The 19,135-nt window shown below is 39.7% G+C and overlaps 1 protein-coding gene across 1 annotated transcript in view; it reads right to left on the reverse strand.

Moving 5' to 3' along the window:
• The window catches only part of TTN (titin), a 242,336-nt gene that overhangs the window by 7,912 nt on the left and 215,289 nt on the right, over positions 1–19,135 (reverse strand). Inside the window, exons 281-311 of the mRNA XM_075710465.1 lie at positions 18,557–18,853; positions 17,868–18,455; positions 17,465–17,767; positions 17,009–17,305; positions 16,253–16,540; positions 15,866–16,165; positions 15,471–15,773; positions 15,000–15,305; positions 13,123–14,889; positions 12,731–13,027; positions 11,879–12,166; positions 11,487–11,786; positions 9,344–11,410; positions 8,949–9,251; positions 8,562–8,867; positions 8,177–8,467; positions 7,753–8,052; positions 7,341–7,646; positions 6,786–7,091; positions 6,405–6,686; positions 5,602–6,195; positions 5,225–5,512; positions 4,809–5,108; positions 4,053–4,355; positions 3,468–3,770; positions 2,765–3,349; positions 2,319–2,624; positions 1,927–2,226; positions 1,115–1,690; positions 717–1,022; positions 32–625 (exon numbers count right to left, since the gene is read on the reverse strand). Of these exons, the coding sequence (XP_075566580.1) occupies positions 32–625; positions 717–1,022; positions 1,115–1,690; positions 1,927–2,226; positions 2,319–2,624; positions 2,765–3,349; positions 3,468–3,770; positions 4,053–4,355; positions 4,809–5,108; positions 5,225–5,512; positions 5,602–6,195; positions 6,405–6,686; positions 6,786–7,091; positions 7,341–7,646; positions 7,753–8,052; positions 8,177–8,467; positions 8,562–8,867; positions 8,949–9,251; positions 9,344–11,410; positions 11,487–11,786; positions 11,879–12,166; positions 12,731–13,027; positions 13,123–14,889; positions 15,000–15,305; positions 15,471–15,773; positions 15,866–16,165; positions 16,253–16,540; positions 17,009–17,305; positions 17,465–17,767; positions 17,868–18,455; positions 18,557–18,853 (13,950 nt within the window). The remainder of the gene's footprint in view (positions 1–31; positions 626–716; positions 1,023–1,114; positions 1,691–1,926; positions 2,227–2,318; positions 2,625–2,764; positions 3,350–3,467; positions 3,771–4,052; positions 4,356–4,808; positions 5,109–5,224; positions 5,513–5,601; positions 6,196–6,404; positions 6,687–6,785; positions 7,092–7,340; positions 7,647–7,752; positions 8,053–8,176; positions 8,468–8,561; positions 8,868–8,948; positions 9,252–9,343; positions 11,411–11,486; positions 11,787–11,878; positions 12,167–12,730; positions 13,028–13,122; positions 14,890–14,999; positions 15,306–15,470; positions 15,774–15,865; positions 16,166–16,252; positions 16,541–17,008; positions 17,306–17,464; positions 17,768–17,867; positions 18,456–18,556; positions 18,854–19,135) is intronic.

Genomic DNA, 19,135 nt, shown 5'->3' on the forward strand with positions numbered 1-19,135 from the left:
TTTGTCTTAAGAGTCAAGACCCTTCATTCACCTTCAACATCCAAAGAGGCAGTGCCAGACACAGATCCTCCTTGGTTGGTAGCTCTAACTTGATACACTGTGGCATCATCATCCGTTACATTTGTGATGACCAGCTGGTGATATCCACCCTTGAATTCCTGTATCTTGATCTTTTCACCATCTGGCATGATTTCTTTGCCCTGTCTGTACCACTTGACAATTGGTTTAGGATGACCAGTGACTTTGCAGACAAATGTGGCATTAGCTTGAAATTTCACATTCAGATTCCTTAGTTCTTCCTTGAAATGTGGAGCTTGAATTGGTACATCAGATTTTGGAATGACTGGTTGTGATATCTCACTCCACTCACTTTCACCACCAAGATTTTCACATTTTACACGGAACTCATATTCAAGACCTTCAATAAGATCTTTCACAGAATAGACAGTTTCACGAATTTCATCTGTTGTTACAGAAATCCACTTATTTTGTTTTTTCTCACGCTTCTCAAGATAATAAGTTCTAATCTTTGCACCGCCATCACTTGCAGGTGGCTTCCATGAGACAACGCAAGAATCCTTTGTGACAGCACTTGCTACTGGCTGACCAGGTTGTCCTGGTTTTTCTGTAAAGAATAAAAAAATTCAAAAACTATAGTGAGCTTGCCTTAGTAATTACAGGGGCATACAGAAATTGGTACTTTGGTGTGCACTTACCAAATGGAGGCTTCATAACAACAACTGATGAAACCTCCAGTGCTTCACTAATGCCATATGTATTCTGAGCAGAAACACGGAAATAATAGCCTGCATTTTCAGTTAGGTTAACAATTCTACAGGTTGTGCCTGAAATGCTTGAAGATACAAGTTGCCATTCTGCTCCTTCCTTGGCTTCACATTTCTCTATGATGTAATTGGTTATCATAGCACCTCCATCATCCTCTGGTGGTTTCCAGCTTATCACCACAGAATTCTTCAGTATAGACTCTATAACAATTGGCCCTACTGGTTTATCTGGCTTATCTGTAAAAGAAAAAGCACAATAGTTTTAGTTCTTTTGCCACTAAACATTTGAGAAAATATTCCACAAAAATACTGAAAATAAAGTTAATTACCTTGTATTTCCACATTAAGTAGAGTGTCAACCGTTCCAAATGTGTTACTGAGTTGCACTTTGTACTTCCCAGCATGAGTCTTGTGCTGGACATTCTTAATAGCAAGGTGAGTATAATGCTCTGTGTTCTCAATAGTAACTGTTTCTGATCCTCTCAAAGGTTTGTTGCCGTGGAACCAAGTTATTGCTGGTACTGGTCGGCCAATATACACAACGTGAAGGCGGAGGGTGCCACCTGCACCTGCATAGTATTTCTCTTTCAGTGGGAAGCCAGGATGGAACTGAGGAGGAGCCTGCAATAATAGCTTGCCACTAGTTTCAATTTCTCCAACATCATTGGTAGCCATACAAGTGTAGAGACCTTCATCCTCCTGTTCATCTGTTATTACTGTCAGTGTATGGTTGCGTCCATCAGATGACATTTTGTATTTTCGGCTTTGCACCAGTTCTTTGCCGAAGCGGTACCATTTAATATCAGGCAAAGGTCTCCCAATAATCTGGCACGTCAGCTGAGCTGCTTCACCCAGTTTAGTTGTAACATCCTGCATTTCTTTTTTTATGACAGGTGCTTCTCCAGCTATGACAAAGAAAATGAAAAAATAATGAAGGTTACTATGAAACTTTCCTCTATTACTATATTGCTGGAAATTAATTTTCATTTATACTTCTGCCTCTTATACTTGAAAGACTTTAGGACAGTCATGTTGGCAAATACCATGTAAAACAAATAGCCTGTTAAGTGCAGCATCGTGGTTTATGACACAGCAAATCACAACAATATCACAGTAAATATGACAATATATTTTTGCTTACATGTTAATTTAGTTTTCACTGCCATAGCAGTCCTTCGAGGTCTGCTGAGGCCAGTCTGATTTTCTGCAAAAACACGGAACTCATATTCTGTAGCCTCTAGTAAGCCTCCTACTGTAAACTGCCTGTCCTTGACACGTTCTTTATTGCATTTTTTCCAGGTGCTTTCTCCAGACTGGCGATATTCAACCCAATAGCCAAGGATCTCTTTGCCACCATCACTTTCAGGTCGTTCCCATTCTAATGTAATGCTGTCCTTAAATATAGAAGTGATCTCAATTTCTCCAGGTTGGCTTGGTTTGTCTGAAAAGTAAAATAGATACAGAAAATAAATTCCTCTCTAAATGCCACTAAGTTGCTCTTCAGAAGATCTGTTAATGGAAACGCTTTCTTACCAAATGGATCCTTGCATACAACTGGTTCAGAAGCAGGACTTGCTTCACTTTCACCAATGTCATTTTGAGCAATGATACGGAATTGATATTCAGCATCTGGAACAAGTCCTGTGACTGTGTACATTGTAGTGGTAATCTGTGTCTTATTATGCCGGACCCATTTTTCTGTAGATGTCTCTTTACGTTCAATGTAGTAGCCAGTTACACGTGAACCACCATCATCTTTAGGTCTGGACCAAGACAAGTTGACAGAACTCTTTGTAACATCAAGTACTTCAGGTGGGTTGTTTGGAGGCTCTGGAGCATCTGTTAATAATTATAACAACAAAAATAATAGAAATAATAGTGATGTAGCATTAAAACATTTGCATATACTATTGCATTTTTAGAACCATAATGTAGTAATTAAAAATTATTTTTTTAAAAAAATCTAAAAGAGGACTTACTTAGAGGTGTCTTTGGTACTGCTGGTTCTTCAGATTTGAGAGATTTGCTAATACCAAAATGGTTTTCAGCAGAAACACGGAAGTGATATTCCACATTTTCTTTGAGCCCTTTCACCACTAGCGATGTCCCTTTCACTCTAGAGTCAACAGTGTACCAGGCAGTCTTTGGTACTTCTCGTCTCTCAACAATATAACCTAGGATATCTGCACCACCATCATCTGTAGGAGGTCTCCAGCTTACTCTGACAGAGCGAGCTTGTATATCATCATACTCAAGTGGACCTTCTGGTGGATTTGGAATGCCAATCACTCTGACTTTAATATACACAGCTTTTTTGCCACACTTGTTTTCAAGTACCAAATCATAGGTGCCTGAATCTTCTCTTTCTGCATCTTTGATCACAAGTTCTGTGAGAGTGTCAGAAGTCGCAATCATGGCCCTCTTGCTGATGTCGTGTCCTTCTTTTGTCCATTTGCATATTGGGATGGGCTTACCCTTAATGGGTATTGTAAGCCTGATAACTCCACCTTGTCTCACCATGAGACCTTCCTGGTATTTTTGATCAAGTTCGTAGTCAGGATATTCTGTAAACAAAATTAACATATTATGCTATGTTTGTTTTACGGATGATATCATACCTGCTTTAGGCAAATACTTTTTTAGGACAACTTTCAATGAGAGTTAAGACTTCACGTGTCTTACCAAGCATTTCTGTTATTTTGACTGTTCCTGGCACTTCAGCAGGTTCTCCTGGCCCACCAGCATTACAGGCTAGCACACGGAATCTGTACTCTGCACCCTGGGGCAGATGTGTCAAGGTGTAGTCACGAATCTTGGTTGGCGTGGTATTGCATTTGGTCCATTCAAATTGGTCAACCTTCTGCATCTCAATGAAGTAGCCAGTAACTTTAGAACCACCTTCATCTTCTGGTGGACTCCAAGCCAAGGAGACAGATGTTCTTGTAGTATCAGTGACTCTTGGATTCTGAGGTTTACCTGGAGGAGCTGGAAGAGAAGATCAGAGGGGGAGGTTGGGATCTTTTTTATGAATATTTAAAAGATGTAACAAATGCTAACTTACAACTTATGATCTGTATTAAGTCTATAGGATTTATACAGGAAAACTTAGAATGAAAGATTTTCACTAAAACTTTCTTGGTTTTCTCCAGTCAGAATCTCATTTGTTAATACACCCAGTTAAATTTCTAAATTAGAAAAAAGAGTAACTTTTACTAGTATCATTCCCTTCTGCCATAACATGTTTAATCTATGTAGGAAATTAATTACCAATTGGATCTCTGGCGACAGCAGACTTGGAAGGACGGCTGGGTTTCCCAGTGCCTCTGGCATTGATTGCTGTGACTCGGTGTTCATATTCTAATCCTTCAACCAGCCCAGTGGAACGGTAACGAGTCATAGTGACTGGAACTTTATTTGCACGGATCCATCTATCTGCTCTAACTTCTTTGCGTTCCACAATATAACCAGTAATCTGTGAGTCACCATCATCTTCTGGAGGATACCAAGTTAATGTCATGCCATCTCGAGAGATATCAAACACTTCTGGAGTGCCAGGAGGACCAGGAATACCTTTAAAAACATAACACAGAATTAGTGAAGAAAGTATCAAATGATTCTACACATAAGTAATACACAACATATTGTGAATGACAATGTTATATCAATGTCCTATCAAACTCTTTTTATCAGCAGATATCAAAGTATTTTACAAACTAGGTCAGTGAAATACTCCTGTTTTTTTAATGGGGTAAAGCAATTTTTAAGGCTAATGGTAGACCTGAGCAGAAAATCCAAATTTACCATCCAGGTTCTGTGCAGTGTATCTATAATACCTATATAGTTTATGGATGGCATTTTTCTACGGAAACATAACAAGACTACTGTGCATCGTAATGTACCATTTTATTTGGTGAAAGGAAGTAGTAAAATCTAGAAAAATCTTATCTATGTGTGGATATATAAGCCCATGTAAATATATATTTTTATTTTTAAAGGTAGAGAATAAGCAAAATTCAGACTTACGGATTCTGCTTTTGCATTCTATAATTTCAGACTGCAGGTAAGATCCGATTCCAAAGCGGTTTGTAGCAGCCACCCGAAACACGTATTCTGCACCTTCAACAAGTCTGGTGAACTTAAACATTGTCCTGGTTACTGAGTCTGAAACTGGCAGCCATCCAGGACGGTGAGCATCGCGCTGTTCTACCACATAGCCACTAAGGGTAGCGCCGCCATCCAGCTCAGGTGGCTCCCAGGAGATGGTTACATAATTTGAATCAATGTCATCAATTCGGATAGGTCCAACAGGTGGTCCAGGTTTGTCTAGAAAAAAAGAAAATTAAAAGACAAAAAAAGTATGGAGAAAAGGAATCATATTGCTGATGTAACAAAGTTCAGATGGAGAAAGATCATGGACAATTATTTTCACAAATCCTTACCAAGGATTATAACCTTTACTGTATCACTAACTGTTCCAGTTGTGTTCTTCAGTTCAAGTGTATACTCTCCAGTGTCATGTATGGTGGTCTCACGCACAGTTAATTTAGCCATTTTGGCAACAGTCTCCATTTTGATGCGTTCTGATTCTTTTAGTTTAGAACCAGCAAAAAACCAAGACGCAGCTGGAGGTGGTCGTCCTTCAATTGGAATAGCTAACTCAATAGGCTTGCCAGCAGGTACGTGAATTGTCCTCTGAGGTATTCCAGTGAAGTCAATTGTTGGTAGAACTAAGAAAAGCAAATAATTGATATCTTAAATATCCATTTTATAAATATCACATTCATTTGGTGTATTATTTTTAACAGTAGATACCTACCTTTTTGGTCTTGTACTGTCACTGCTGTGACAATCTCTCGTGGTTCTGACACGCCTTTCTGATTCTGTGCTCTGACCCTGAACAAGTACTGTTCACCTTCATTGAGAGAGATAATTGTATGCTCGTAGACAGTAGGCTTCAGTGTCACTACCTTCAACCATCTTTCTGTTCCAGCTTTGCTGGCCTCAATAACATAGCCAGTCAATCTGCTGCCACCATCATGTGGTGGTTTCTCCCATGCAAGAGTAACAGTTGATCTAGTGGTGTCAATCACTTCGAGTTTTTGTGGTACCATGGGGACATCAGATACTAGTACTGCATCAGATGTTTCACAAGCTTCACCAATGCCATAAATATTTTCTGGTAGCACTCTGAAATAATACAAAGCTCCTTCTAGAAGTCCAGTAACTCTATAAAACGTCTTGCTGCATTTGGTAGTGACAGTCTTGTAAGCTCTCATGGAAGCTTCACGTTTCTCAATTATGTAATTGTTGACTGGGGCTCCACCATCAATGGTTGGAATATCCCAAGTAAGTGTCACAGAATCTTTTGATACTTCCTTAATTCTCACTGCAGCTGGTGGACCAGGTGTATCTAAAGCAAAAAGAAAAAAAAAAAAATTTTTTTTTCTTTTGGATCCTTTCCTTTTAGAGTCAAATGACTGATTCTGCATAAAAAAACAACACTGGGTTTTGATTTATAAACTAGCACAGCCTTCCTTTGGAAATGAATGACTTTCTTATTCCTGAGCAACAGGCACTATGAGTGATGTAATGCCCATATATAATTGTAACAGTACTTACCATACACTTTTACAGAAATAGTTGCAGATTTTTTTCCTGATTGATTTTCAGCCTCAATGACGTATTTTCCAGCATCATACCGATTAACTTTATCCACAATAAGCAGAGTGTAGCTGTCTGTAGTATCGATAATACCTCGACTTACAAGGTCAACACCCTGCTTGCTCCATGTGATTATGGGAGCAGGTCTGCCAGATACAAAGACCATTAGGCGCAGGGAACCACCAGCTCTGACTGTAACTGTCTTCTTCAAATCATCAGCAAGCTCAAGCTCAGGTATTTCTGATGAAGGGTGTAAGAAACATGGAATTAATTAATCTTTTAGTAGTTCTAAAGGAAAAGATAATATGCCTTAAAATACACATTAAGTCTTCAAATTACCTATTCTTTCCACAGGTTCTATTTCTGCTGATGATTCACTGAATTCACTCATACCATTCACATTTGTAGCAGCAACTCTGAATTGGTATTTCTGGGTTGTTTTAAGACCAGTCACGGTGAACTCAGCATTCCTCAGAGTGGCAGTTGTGTGTGGTCGATACCACTGTTCAGTACCTTCTTCTTTCATTTCAAGAACATAGCCTAAGATGTCGGCACCACCATCATATGTGGGCTTTGACCATGCTAAACTTATGCTGTGCTTTGTAGTATCCACAACTCTTGGTGCTGAAGGTGGTGCAGGAGTATCTTTGAAAAAGAAGAAAATGCATTTCATATTGGTGCAGGAAACATTTTACAGTTAAAAACAATTTCTAAACAGCTAAGGCCAGGAAATAAATTTAAAATTAACTATAACTGCTTTTAAGTTTATACTAATACTAGCTATTTCAGTGAGATCATATGTGGTTTTGGGTATCTTAGTCAAAGTGCCAACATGGGTTTATGCTCCATTATTATAAGTAAATATTAAAATATGTTTTCAGTGTGGTAACTTACATGATGGTTCTTTACATAACATGTATTGTGAAGCTTCACTAGGCTCACTGTTCCCAGCAGCATTCACTGCAGTGACACGGAACTGGTACTGGCTGCCTTCCATTAGACCAGTGATTTTCAGTCTGGTATCATAAACAGTGTAATCTCTGTTCACTCGTGTCCAGCGCAGACTTTTCCTTTCACGTTTGTCCACAAGATAGTCCTTAATCTCACTGCCACCATCTGATTCTGGTTTCGTCCACTGAATAATGATATGTTCCTTGCCGATACTCACTTCTTCAGGGGCACCAGGCTGTGTTGGGATAGCTGAGGGGTTTTTTTAAGGTGAAAAAAAAAATATTATTTAACAAATTATTTATCTATGAGAAATAGCCCATAAATTCTGATGCAGAATGGAAGGCATTACACTCACTGAAAGCATTCCTGGCAATCACAGGTTCTGTTTCAAGTGGAACACCTGATCCATATTTGTTGACAGCTCTCACACGGAAGATGTATTCATTATTTTTAATAAGCTTTGTTACCACACATGATAAAGTCTGGCATTCAGCGTCAACAATAACCCAGTGAAGTCTGCTGGTTTCACGCCTTTCTACGATATAGTGAGTGATTTGTGCACCTCCATCTTCCTCAGGAATGTTCCATGCCAGAGTACATTTTTCTTCTGTTACTCTGCTAACAGTGATTTTGCCTGCACATGGACCTGGTGAGTCTGGGTAGAGATGAAAATAAGTATTGTTATTAGCAGCTAAGGAAAAACATCTCACTCTTATTTAAAAAAATGTGGGTTCTTTCTTCAGTATACTAAGTATGAATATTAATCATGGGATACATACCAAGCACTTTGACAAGAACAGAAATTTGTTTCATCCCACTGGCATTTTTAACTGTTAGAGTATATTTTCCACTATCACTTCTGTCACAGAACTTGATAATTGCAATGGCTCGTTTGCTGGTGTATTGCAGAGATATCTTTTCACATAGATCCAATTCCCTGTCACCTTTGGACCAGAAGACTTTTGGTTCTGGTTTCCCACCAATGGCTGCATCAAGAACAAGATCTGATCCAGCCCTAATTGTCACAACTTCTCCCTGCAGTCTGGCATCAAGTTCAGCCTTCGGTGGTGCTGTCATAAGGAAAAACAGATTAAAACCAAATTACATGGCAGTACTAAAAATAGAACATTATGTTTTTAATTGTTCCCAGTGAATATTTCTTACAGTATTCATCTTTGCAAATGACAGCACCAGTTGATTCAGATCCTTTGCTAATCACACCAGCAGCATTCTTTGCTAGTACACGGAATTCGTATGCTTCATCTTCACTAAGAGCTGTCACAGTAAAAAAGTTTTCTGAGACAATGGTATAATTGCATTTCAGCCAGCGTCCATCACCAGATTCGTTATATGGTTTGCGCTCTATAATATATCCGATAATTTTGCTTCCACCGTCATAAAGGGGTGCTGACCAGCTCAGCGACACTGTAGATCTGGTAACATCTGTTACTTCTGGTCTTCCTGGTGGATCTGGAGGCATAAAACAGAAAGATGAGAAATGCAACTCTATTTTAGCTTAAACAACAATATTACTCTAAAAGTAATACTTACCAACTGGATTTTGAGCCACTACAGGTCTGGAAGCTTCACTAGCTTTGCTAACACCTGCAGCATTTAGAGCATAGGTTCTGAATTGATATTCTAGGCCTTCCACCAATCCCGTGACTTTGTAGTCGCATTCACAGCATAGCACTTTGTTTTCCTTCACCCAAAGGATAGTGTTGCGCTCCTTCTTTTCAACCCAATATCCAATGACTTTGCTGCCACCATCATGATAGGGTTCCTCCCAGCGAATGGCCATGGCAGTTGCAGACACAGAATAGACTTCTGGCCTTGAAGGTGGGCTTGGTGGGACTTAACACAAAAAAGATGAGGAGAAAAATGTGAGTTATTACAAAAACCTCAGTCAGAGGAAAAGAACAAATTTTGAAAAGTGTTTCACTTACCAAATGGATGCTCAGCAACTATTGGTTTTGATTCAAGGGGTTTGCTGACACCAAATCTGTTTTCTGAGCTTACTCGGAAACTGTACTCCTGGTATTTTGTGAGATGAGTGACTTTGATCTGTGTACGTTTCACACTGGAATTTACCAGCTGCCATGCTGTTGTGCCAGATTCACGTTTCTCTACAATGTAGTTCGTAATGTCACTGCCACCGTCATCTTCAGGTTCTTTCCAGGTCAACACACAGGATTCAGCAGAGACAGATGATACTTCAATTGGGCCAGTGACAGGACCTGGCCTTCCTATGACTACCACTGTGACAGTAAATGTTTTCACACCAGCAGTGTTTTCAAGTGTGAGGTAGTATTTACCAGAGTCACCTCTCATACTGTCCTTTACAGTCAGTGTGGTTCTGTCTTTTGTTGTCTTAATGGTCACTCTCTCAGTTTCCTTTAGCCTCATCTCCTCAAGTTTCCATGTCACTTTTGGAGCTGGGCGTCCACTGATTGGTATATCAATAGTAAAGGTGCTTCCAGCCTTGCATGTTATGAGCTGTCTGCTTATTTCACTGAGATCTGCTGTTGGTTCAATCTGTGGCTCCTTAATAATAACAGAAGAGAAAGCTTCTCTCGGTTCACTGTAGCCAGCATCATTCTTTGCCTTGACCCGGAACTCATATTCAGTGTTCTCCACAAGGCCTTCAACAGTGAAAGTAAGTTGTTTGGTTTGTCCAGCTTCAATCCAGGAGTCAGATCCTTTTTGTTTCATTTCAAGAAGGTATCCAGTAACACGGCTACCACCATCATGATCAGGTTTAAGCCAAGCTAAAACTACAGAAGATTTGGTTGTATCAACAATATCTAGTCTCTTAGGAGGAGCAGGTTCTTCTGTGGCTACAATTGGTTCTGTTAATTCACAGGGTTCACCTACACCATATTCATTTTCTGCTGACACTCGGTAGTAATATGGCACACCTTCTGCCAGATCAGTGACCTTAAAGATTTGTCGAGTGCATTTTGAACTCACCACTTGCCAGCTACGACGGCTTGCTTCCCGTTTTTCCACAACGTAGTGATGGATACGTGAACCTCCATCCAGAACAGGAGCATCCCACATTAAAGTAATAGATCTTCGAGTCACATCTTTAAATGTAATAGGACCTGGTGGACCAGGTGTGTCTAAAACCTTGACAGTAAATGTGATAGACTTACTTCCACTGTTGTTTTCCACAGTAAAGACATACTTGCCAGCATCATTTCTGTTGCATTCCTCCACAGTCAATGTGCTGAATGAATCAGTTGTTTGAATGTCAGCACGCAAACTAAGATTGGCATCTGCTTTGGACCACACAGCAGTAGGAACAGGTCTTCCAGAGAAGGCAATAAATAGACGAATGCTTGCACCTGCTCTTACAATATGAGTTTGCTTGAAGTTTGCATCAATATCAATTTCAGGTGCAGAAAGCCTGTCCACGGTTTGGACTGAAGCAGGAACTTCACAACTTTCTCCTCTGCCAGCACCATTGACAGCACTAACTCTGAATTTGTAGTGTTCTCCTGCCTCCAAATCAACAACGGTGTATTTAGTAGCAAGAACAGTCTCTGCATTGACTTTCTGCCATGCTTCGAGATCAGCTTTGGTCATCTCAATGATGTACCCAATTATTTCCATGCCTCCATCAAAAACTGGCTTGGTCCACTCTAAGCTTACACTAGTCTTCGATGTATCTGTCACCTTTACAACATTAGGAGCACTTGGTGGGCTGACTGGTTCTCTACATTTAATCAGCTTTGAAACACCACTTGGAGGTCCAACTCCTGCAGTGTTTTCAGCCATGACATGGAATTCATATTCATTGCCTTCAATCAGGCCAGTTACTCTGTATCTGTTCTCAGTAATGGGCCTCTTACTGGATACTTTAACCCAGCGCATACTCTTCTTTTCTCTCCTTTCTAGAATATACTCATTTATCTCGCTTCCACCATCTGATTTTGGTCTTGCCCATGTGAGTGTGATACTGTCTCCTGTTACATTGGTAGGCTCTGGAGTTCCTGGTGCATCAGGGAGAGCTAAAAAAAGGAAAACATCATTAGAACAACAAGATGGTAACTCCAGTTATTTCTACAGAATGAGGTGGAAACTTACTGTAAGGTATTTGTGCAGTAACTGGATCAGACTCCAATGGTCTGCCAACTCCAAATTTGTTCACTGCAGAGACACGGAACTGGTACTCATTGCCCTTAATTAATTTAAGTGCAGTGTAGCTGCAAGCTTCACATTTATCTTCAACTAATGCCCAAGCAATCCTGCTGGTTTCACGTTTTTCAATTATGTAGTGGGAAATAGAAGCACAACCATCATTAGCCGGAGGCTCCCACCATAATGTGACTTTTTCTCCAGTAATGTTTGTGAATCGTATTGGTCCACCAACTTTTCCTGGTGTGTCTGCAATTTTAAAGGTCCAGAATTATAATATGCTGGCACTTAGAATAAAATACTATTTTAAAGGAGCATGCTGAAAGTGTTTGGTGCAGTACCTTGTACTCTGAAGGTAATATCTTCTTGTTTAGTGCCTGATGCATTTTTGGCTTCTACTGTGTACACTCCACGATGATCCCGGGTAGCATCTCTAATGAAGATTGTACTATATCCAATAGCTGTAGTTATTTCTATATTCATTATTTTCTCAATCTCCTTACCATCCTTAAACCATGTCACTTTAGGTACTGGACGTCCTGTGATTAGAGCCTTAAGCCTAATGCTCTCTCCAGCTTTAACAGTGAGGCCTTCAAAATGCTCGGGGCCAAATTCAATTGTTGGAGCAACTAAAAAAAGAAATACAATTCAATTCCCATATAGCTAAATATTTTTTCCTGATACTCTTTTAAATGTACTAATTATAAAAGATTGTTATATATAGAATTCTTTCACTTAGAAAATTGCATTCTCTAAAAAGCAGTTATTATATGAACTATGAACTTATTTTTCATGTAAGCACACAGTGCATCATATTAACAATAGGTGAAAGACACCATTAATGTATGCTGTTACAGTATGCCAAGCTATCTGAGGCACATTTTCATTTCTAAATTATTCAGTGCATTAGAATATTACAGGTTACGATTTCTTTCCAACTTCGCTGCTGCTGCTTATCGAACAAAAATGTAGAGTGCCATGCCTTTCAGCAACTGATTACATATGTCTGCCAGATTTGGGTCTTTAATTTAGACCCTCCCAACTTGGAGTACAAACAGAAATCTTCTGACTTGACTGGAAGGACCTCAGTCACACTTTCTTCCCCCCTTGGCCTCCCATTTCCAACCAGTACAGTCAAAAGGTCTAGATGGCTTCAGTACCCAAATACAAGCATATTAAGAAATAATTCTTACCATTTTCATCTCTGGTCATGATATAGCCTGAAGACTGTGAAGGTGGACTGATTGTACCAACAGCGTTCCTTGCAAGCACTCTGAATTCATATCGGTCACCTGAACTGAGTCCTGTAACTGTATATTGGCATTCACTGACATCAGTAAAGTTACATCTGAGCCAACGGTCTTCACTTCCTTGCCGTTTCTCAATGCTGTAGGCCACAATCTTACTGCCTCCATCACGCAGTGGGGGTGTCCATTTAAGGGTGACTGTTTCCCTGGTGACATCAATGTAATCAGGAGTACCAGGTGGGTCTGAAAGGAAAATAATTAAAATTTATTTTTATTACTGCTCACCATAGTCTACAAGACTAGAATTTTCTTGGATGAGTGATTGATCATTCACTCACCCACTGGGGAGACTGCCAAAGTAAATTTGCTTGGCTCGCTCGCTCGGCTTAGACCAGCAGTGTTTTCAGCGTATACTTGGAACTGGTAATCCAGGCCCTCAAGCAGTCCAGTAATCCTGTATTCTCTGCTAGATATTAATGCAACATTAACCTTCTGCCATAAAATACTGTTTCTTTCCTTCTTTTCAACGTGGTATCCAATAATCTCTGAACCACCATCATAAACGGGAGCATCCCAAGATATGGTCATTCCATCAGCGGTTATGTTGTATACAACAGGCTTGCCTGGGGCACCTGGTGGTCTAAACTGATGCTTTGCCACAACATCTGCTGAGACAAGAGGTGGGCTAACTCCATATCTGTTTTCTGCACGAACTCTAAACTGATATTCAGTGTCTTTAACAAGGTTTGGTACTTTGAAAGTTGTTCTTGCAGCACTTGAACACACCAGCTTCCAGTTCATTTGTGAAGTTTCTCTCTTCTCAATACTGTAGCCAGTAATTTCTCCTCCCCCATCATCTTCAGGAGCTTCCCATGACAAAACTACACTATCTGCTTTGATTTCATCTAGTCTTAAAGGTCCTTTTGGCTTAGATGGAGGGCCAAGAGTGATGACAGTGATTGTGAATGTTTTTCTGCTGACTACATTATCAAGAATTAAAGTATATTTGCCACCATGCTCCTTTTTCACGTTCTTGATGCTTAAGCTTATTTTGTTTTCAGTTTTCTTGAAACGAAGATGTTCAGTTTCTTTAAGAGGGAGGTTGTCCTTCAGCCAGCTCATTGATGGCTTAGGTTTACCTTTATAGGGCAATTCAATGTGCAGGTTATGTCCAACTCTTACTGCAATTTGACCTCCAGGAATATCAGAAAGGTCAGCTTCAGGTGTTATTATATGTTCTTTCACTGTAATGGGTCCAACAGTAACACCGTCACTCATGCCTTTTTCATTTTTAGCAAAGACTCTGAATTCCATGACAGAAAGCTCTTTAAGTTTTTCAACTTCAAATTCACAGCTCTTGCTTGTGCCTGCGTATGTCCACTCTTTCGCCTCCTGCAGTTTCTTTTCAATGATGTAGTCCGATATGATGCTACCGCCATCATAGTCAGGTTTGCTCCACTGCAATTTAACAGAAGTCTTTGTAGAATCTTTCATGGCTAGATCTTTTACAGGCCCAGGTATGTCTGCAGCTTTCACTGGTTCAGATGTCTCACAAGGTTCACCCAGTCCAATTTCATTTTCAGCAAGAACACGGAAGAAGAATGCAGTCTTCTCTGACAGGTTAGTTAGCTTAAAGGTGGTATGAGAACACTTTGTTGTTACAGTCGACCAGGCCCTCTTTGTAGCATCTCTTTTTTCAACAACATAATTTGTTATTTCAGAACCACCATTAATGAGAGGTGGCTCCCATACCAGTGTAACTGTGCCACGAGAAACATGCTTAAGCTGCAGCTTCTGGCAGGCAGATGGCGTGTCAAGTACTTTTACATTCACAAATGATGATTTCGCTTCTCCAACTCCATTTTCAATTGTAAGAACATATTTTCCTGTATCATTTCGGGTAACTTGAGGAATAGTAAGTAGTGTAGATGATTCTGTGTTCTGGATGATGTATCTTTCATCAATCCCAAGATTCTTGTCACCCTTTCTCCACGTGACTGTTGGAGGAGGTCTTCCTTTGAATGGAATCATTATTTGCACGTCTTCACCTGCTTTAGCAACAATAGAGGTCCGGAGGGCAACATCCAGATCAATCTCTGGTGCCACTGTGGAAATAAGTAAAAATTAATAGTGCATTCTTGGAATGTAAAATAAGAAATGCTTTGGAAAAAAACCAAAACATGGAAAAAGGATAAATCACTGAAAAGTACAGTACCAAGAATATCTTTAGCTTGAACGGGTTCCATCATTTCAATAGGCTCTCCTTGTCCAGCACAATTTATAGCAGACACACGGAAATAATAATTAACACTTGGCTGAAGGTGGGATACAACATACTCAGTTGTTCTCACTTCTCCCTTAGTACTGACTACAGTCCATTCTTGCTCTTCACCTTCCCTTTTCTCCACCACGTAGCTGGTAATTGGACTTCCTCCATCATAAGCAGGTTTAATCCAGCCAAGGGTGACAGAAGTTTTGGTTGTATCCACAACCTTCAGCTTTGTTGGGGAGCCTGGCTTATCTGTAAGAGACAGTTTGGGGGGGGGAGGAATATCAGAAGCCATATTTACAATTAGTCATAAAGAGGAATAAAATCTGTCCTTAGTTATATTAGTGCAATCCCATCCTAATTGCTCATTGTCCATTGATTTCTAACCAATTAGAAATACTGCACATTGTATCTTACCAACAGGATCTGCAGCTTTGTAGAAGTCAGAAGCTTCAGAGAATGGACCTTGTCCAGCTGCATTGACAGCACAAACTCGGAAGTGATATTCGCTGTTTTCAGTCAGACCTGTTACTTTCTGTCTGGTGTCCCGAATGGTTTCTTTAGTAACCTTGAACCAACTCAGACTCTTCTTGTCACGCTTCTCAAGAAAATATCCTGATATTTCACTGCCTCCATCAACAGTGGGCCTATTCCAGACAACGGTCATAGAATTCTTGGTTATCATTGTGACTTCTGGTACACTAGGTGGTCCAGGTGTAACTGAGTAAAAAAAATATATGTCAGTACATCAGTACTACTTACAAATAATACACGAGATGACTAAGTTATAAGTTATTTTATATGTTTCTTACCAAATGAATTTTTGGCTATAACGGGTTCAGACTCCAGTGAATCACCAACTCCAAACCTGTTCACACCACGGACACGGAACACATATTCATTTCCTTTGATCAGTTTTGTTGTAGTTATGATACACCCTTCCAGTTTTTCAGAAATTAGAGACCAAACAACCCGACTTGTCTCCCGCTTTTCAACAACATAGTGTGTTACAGGTGCACCACCATCATCTATTGGTGGGTCCCACACTATTGTAATCTTTTCAGCAGTGACTGTCTTAAACTGTATAGGTCCACTTGGAGGTCCTGGCTTGTCTGTGGAGGGCAGAAGAAAGAAGACATTAAGTATTTATTACTGAATTATTGTTTAATAGTGTAATACAGTCGTATCTCAAGACATACCAAGTATCTGTACTCTAACATGGGCTGATGCTGAACCCATGGCATTCTTCAGTTTTAATTCATAGGTGCCACTGTTGAGTCGAGTTGCATCCTTGATGAGTATAGAAGCAAATTCTGTTGTGTTTTCAATAGACAGTAATGCACTGGTTTGTACCTCATTGCCATTTTTGAACCATTCAATTGTGGGTATAGGCTTGCCTGAGATGCCTAGTTTTAGCTTAACTGAAGTTCCTGCTTTATATTTCACCACTTCTGTATATTCTGGTGGCACATCGATTTCAGGTGCACCTTAAGAAAAAATATGAATAAGAAAAAGTTAAAATCATACTTATTTTAGATTTGTATTTAATAAAACAAACAAAAAAATAGTACTTTATTTCAGCTAATAGTTACAGACATTTTGTAAATAGACGTCAAAGTAAAGATAGCATGTATAACTTAAATCAGAAACCTAGAACAAGCCAGAACTAATCCTACCAAGAAAAGGCAACCACATGAATAAATATAACCACTTTGGCCACGGGCCAGTCAGACTTCTGTTGCTCAAAGAATAAAGATACCATAAGACTTTAAAAATGCAGATACAGACAAAGATGTTCATTACAGTCATGCCCAAATAGCTCACAGTCATTTGAGTTTATTGAATCAATCACTGTAAACTAGCCTTCCATATTTAAAAGATTATGGTCCTACAAAACAGTGCTGCCTTTAAGCTTCCTAGTACCACAAAATGGTACCGTTACGTAAAACACTTACCGTATGTATCAACACATGTGATAGGACCCACAACATCTGAGGGATTACTAATGGAACCAACGGCATTCTTAGCAAAAACCCGGAATTCATACTGGGAATTCTGTGTCAGACCAGATACTGTGAACTGAGTCTCAATAACATTGGTGAAGCTAGCTTTTGTCCATCTGCCATCTGGAAGATCACGTTTTTCTACGATGTATCCAGTGATCTTGCTACCACCATCAAATGCTGGCTTCTGCCATGACAGAGTGACAGCAGTCTTGGAAATATCTGAGACACGAACATTTCTTGGTGGTTCTGCAGTAGGAAGCATAAGAGTATTGCTAATGAATAACAGCTGTTTTGGATATTGCCTTACTGTACAGGAGAGAATATCACGGGGCAGGGGGGCAGGCAGGGGGCGGAAAAAGCACTACTTAAATGGTTGGGCTGCTTTATTTTTGAGGGAATACATACCACAAGCATCAATTGCAAGGACTGGATCAGAAGGATGACTTGCTTTTCCAATGCCAGCTGCATTTTCTGCATAAACTCTAAATTCATAGATAAGACCAGCGCTGATGGTGGTGACTTTGAAATGAGTTGTGCGAATGAGGGTCTTGTTAGCCTTCTGCCATAATATGCTATTCCTGTCTTTCATTTCCAGGTGATATCCAGTGACTGCACTGCCACCATTAGTGACTGGTTCATGCCATCCAACAGTAATACTCTCTCGGGTGACATTCGTGACCCATGGTGTGGAAGGAGGGCCAGGGGTAGCTGATGATATCAAAAGAAGTGATTAATTGTTAACAAAATTATATTTTCAACATCAGAGCATTAAAACATCAACCTACAGCATGAGAAGCATATTACTTACTGTAAGGAAGCTTGACAACCACACATTGTGAGTCTATATGATCACTGATGCCAAAGCGGTTCTCAGCTTTGATGCGGAATTGGTATTCTTCTCCTGTTGTGAGCTTCATAACTTTGATAACAGTTCTAGCAACGGTTGCAGACACTTCGGACCAAGCAGCAGTACTTGTTTCTCTTTTCAGTACAATATAGTTTGTAACTTGACTTCCACCATCATAAGCTGGCGGCTGCCATCTGAGTGTTACACTCTCTTCAGTGATATCACTAAGGACAACAGGACCAACAGGAGGACCTGGTCTATCCAGCACAACAATATTAACAAATGATTTTGTGGTGCCACTTGAGTTGGCAGCAGTAATGTCATATCTGCCAGCATCAGCAGCCACACTTTCTTTAAGATTAATGATGAGACTTTCTGCAGTGGTTTCTGTGTGAAATCTCATGGTAGGTTTCAGTGGAACACCATCTCTAGACAACGTCACCTTTGGCACTGGTTTTCCAGAAACTGGAATTTCAACTTTCAGGTTTGACCCTGCTCGAATATATACAGTGTTATGAGGGAAGCCCTTCATGTCAATCTCAGGAGATTCTGAAAAATAAAACATTTTCAAACCATTAAAAAATATTCTCTTTTTAAGTATGAATACAATTTAATGTGTATCAACTTTTGTCTCATGTCAGGAAGCATACCTAATTGTTCTTTAACTGTAACAGGGAGCAGAAGTTCCTTAGGGTCACTTAAACCAGCTTGGTTTTCTGCAGACACCCTGAAGAAATAGTCAGCATTCTCCTTAAGACCACGGACAACATGATGAGTTGTCTTTACAACTGCACACTTAATCCATTTTTGCTGTCCTTTCTCAAGAGCTTCAATGAGGTAGCTCACAATTCTGCTTCCACCATCATGTTCTGGTTTTAGCCATGAAAGAGAAACACTGTCCTTTGTGACATCTGTTACTCCAAGTTTTTCTGGTGGGCTGGGTTTTTCTGGGAAAAAAAGTGCAACAGGTTAATCAATATAGCAAGTATTTACTTTTTATATTAGCAGTTACACAGGAATGCCATTTGAATTGAGAGAATGTGTTTTTCAATGAATTTGTATATTAGAAACGTTTTAAGTAAAATGCAAGCAAAATTTAAAATTCAAGTTATTACTTAGCTCTTTTTCATTTTTAAAACCACAGACATACCTCCACAAAAATTATCTTTTTTTTCTGTAAACAGATTTAACACCTTAAATATTAGTTTGAAGTAAATATTTAAAAACAC

The sequence above is a fragment of the Pelecanus crispus genome, chromosome 5 (genome assembly GCF_030463565.1).
Source record: "Pelecanus crispus isolate bPelCri1 chromosome 5, bPelCri1.pri, whole genome shotgun sequence".
Lineage (NCBI taxonomy): Eukaryota > Metazoa > Chordata > Aves > Pelecaniformes > Pelecanidae > Pelecanus > Pelecanus crispus.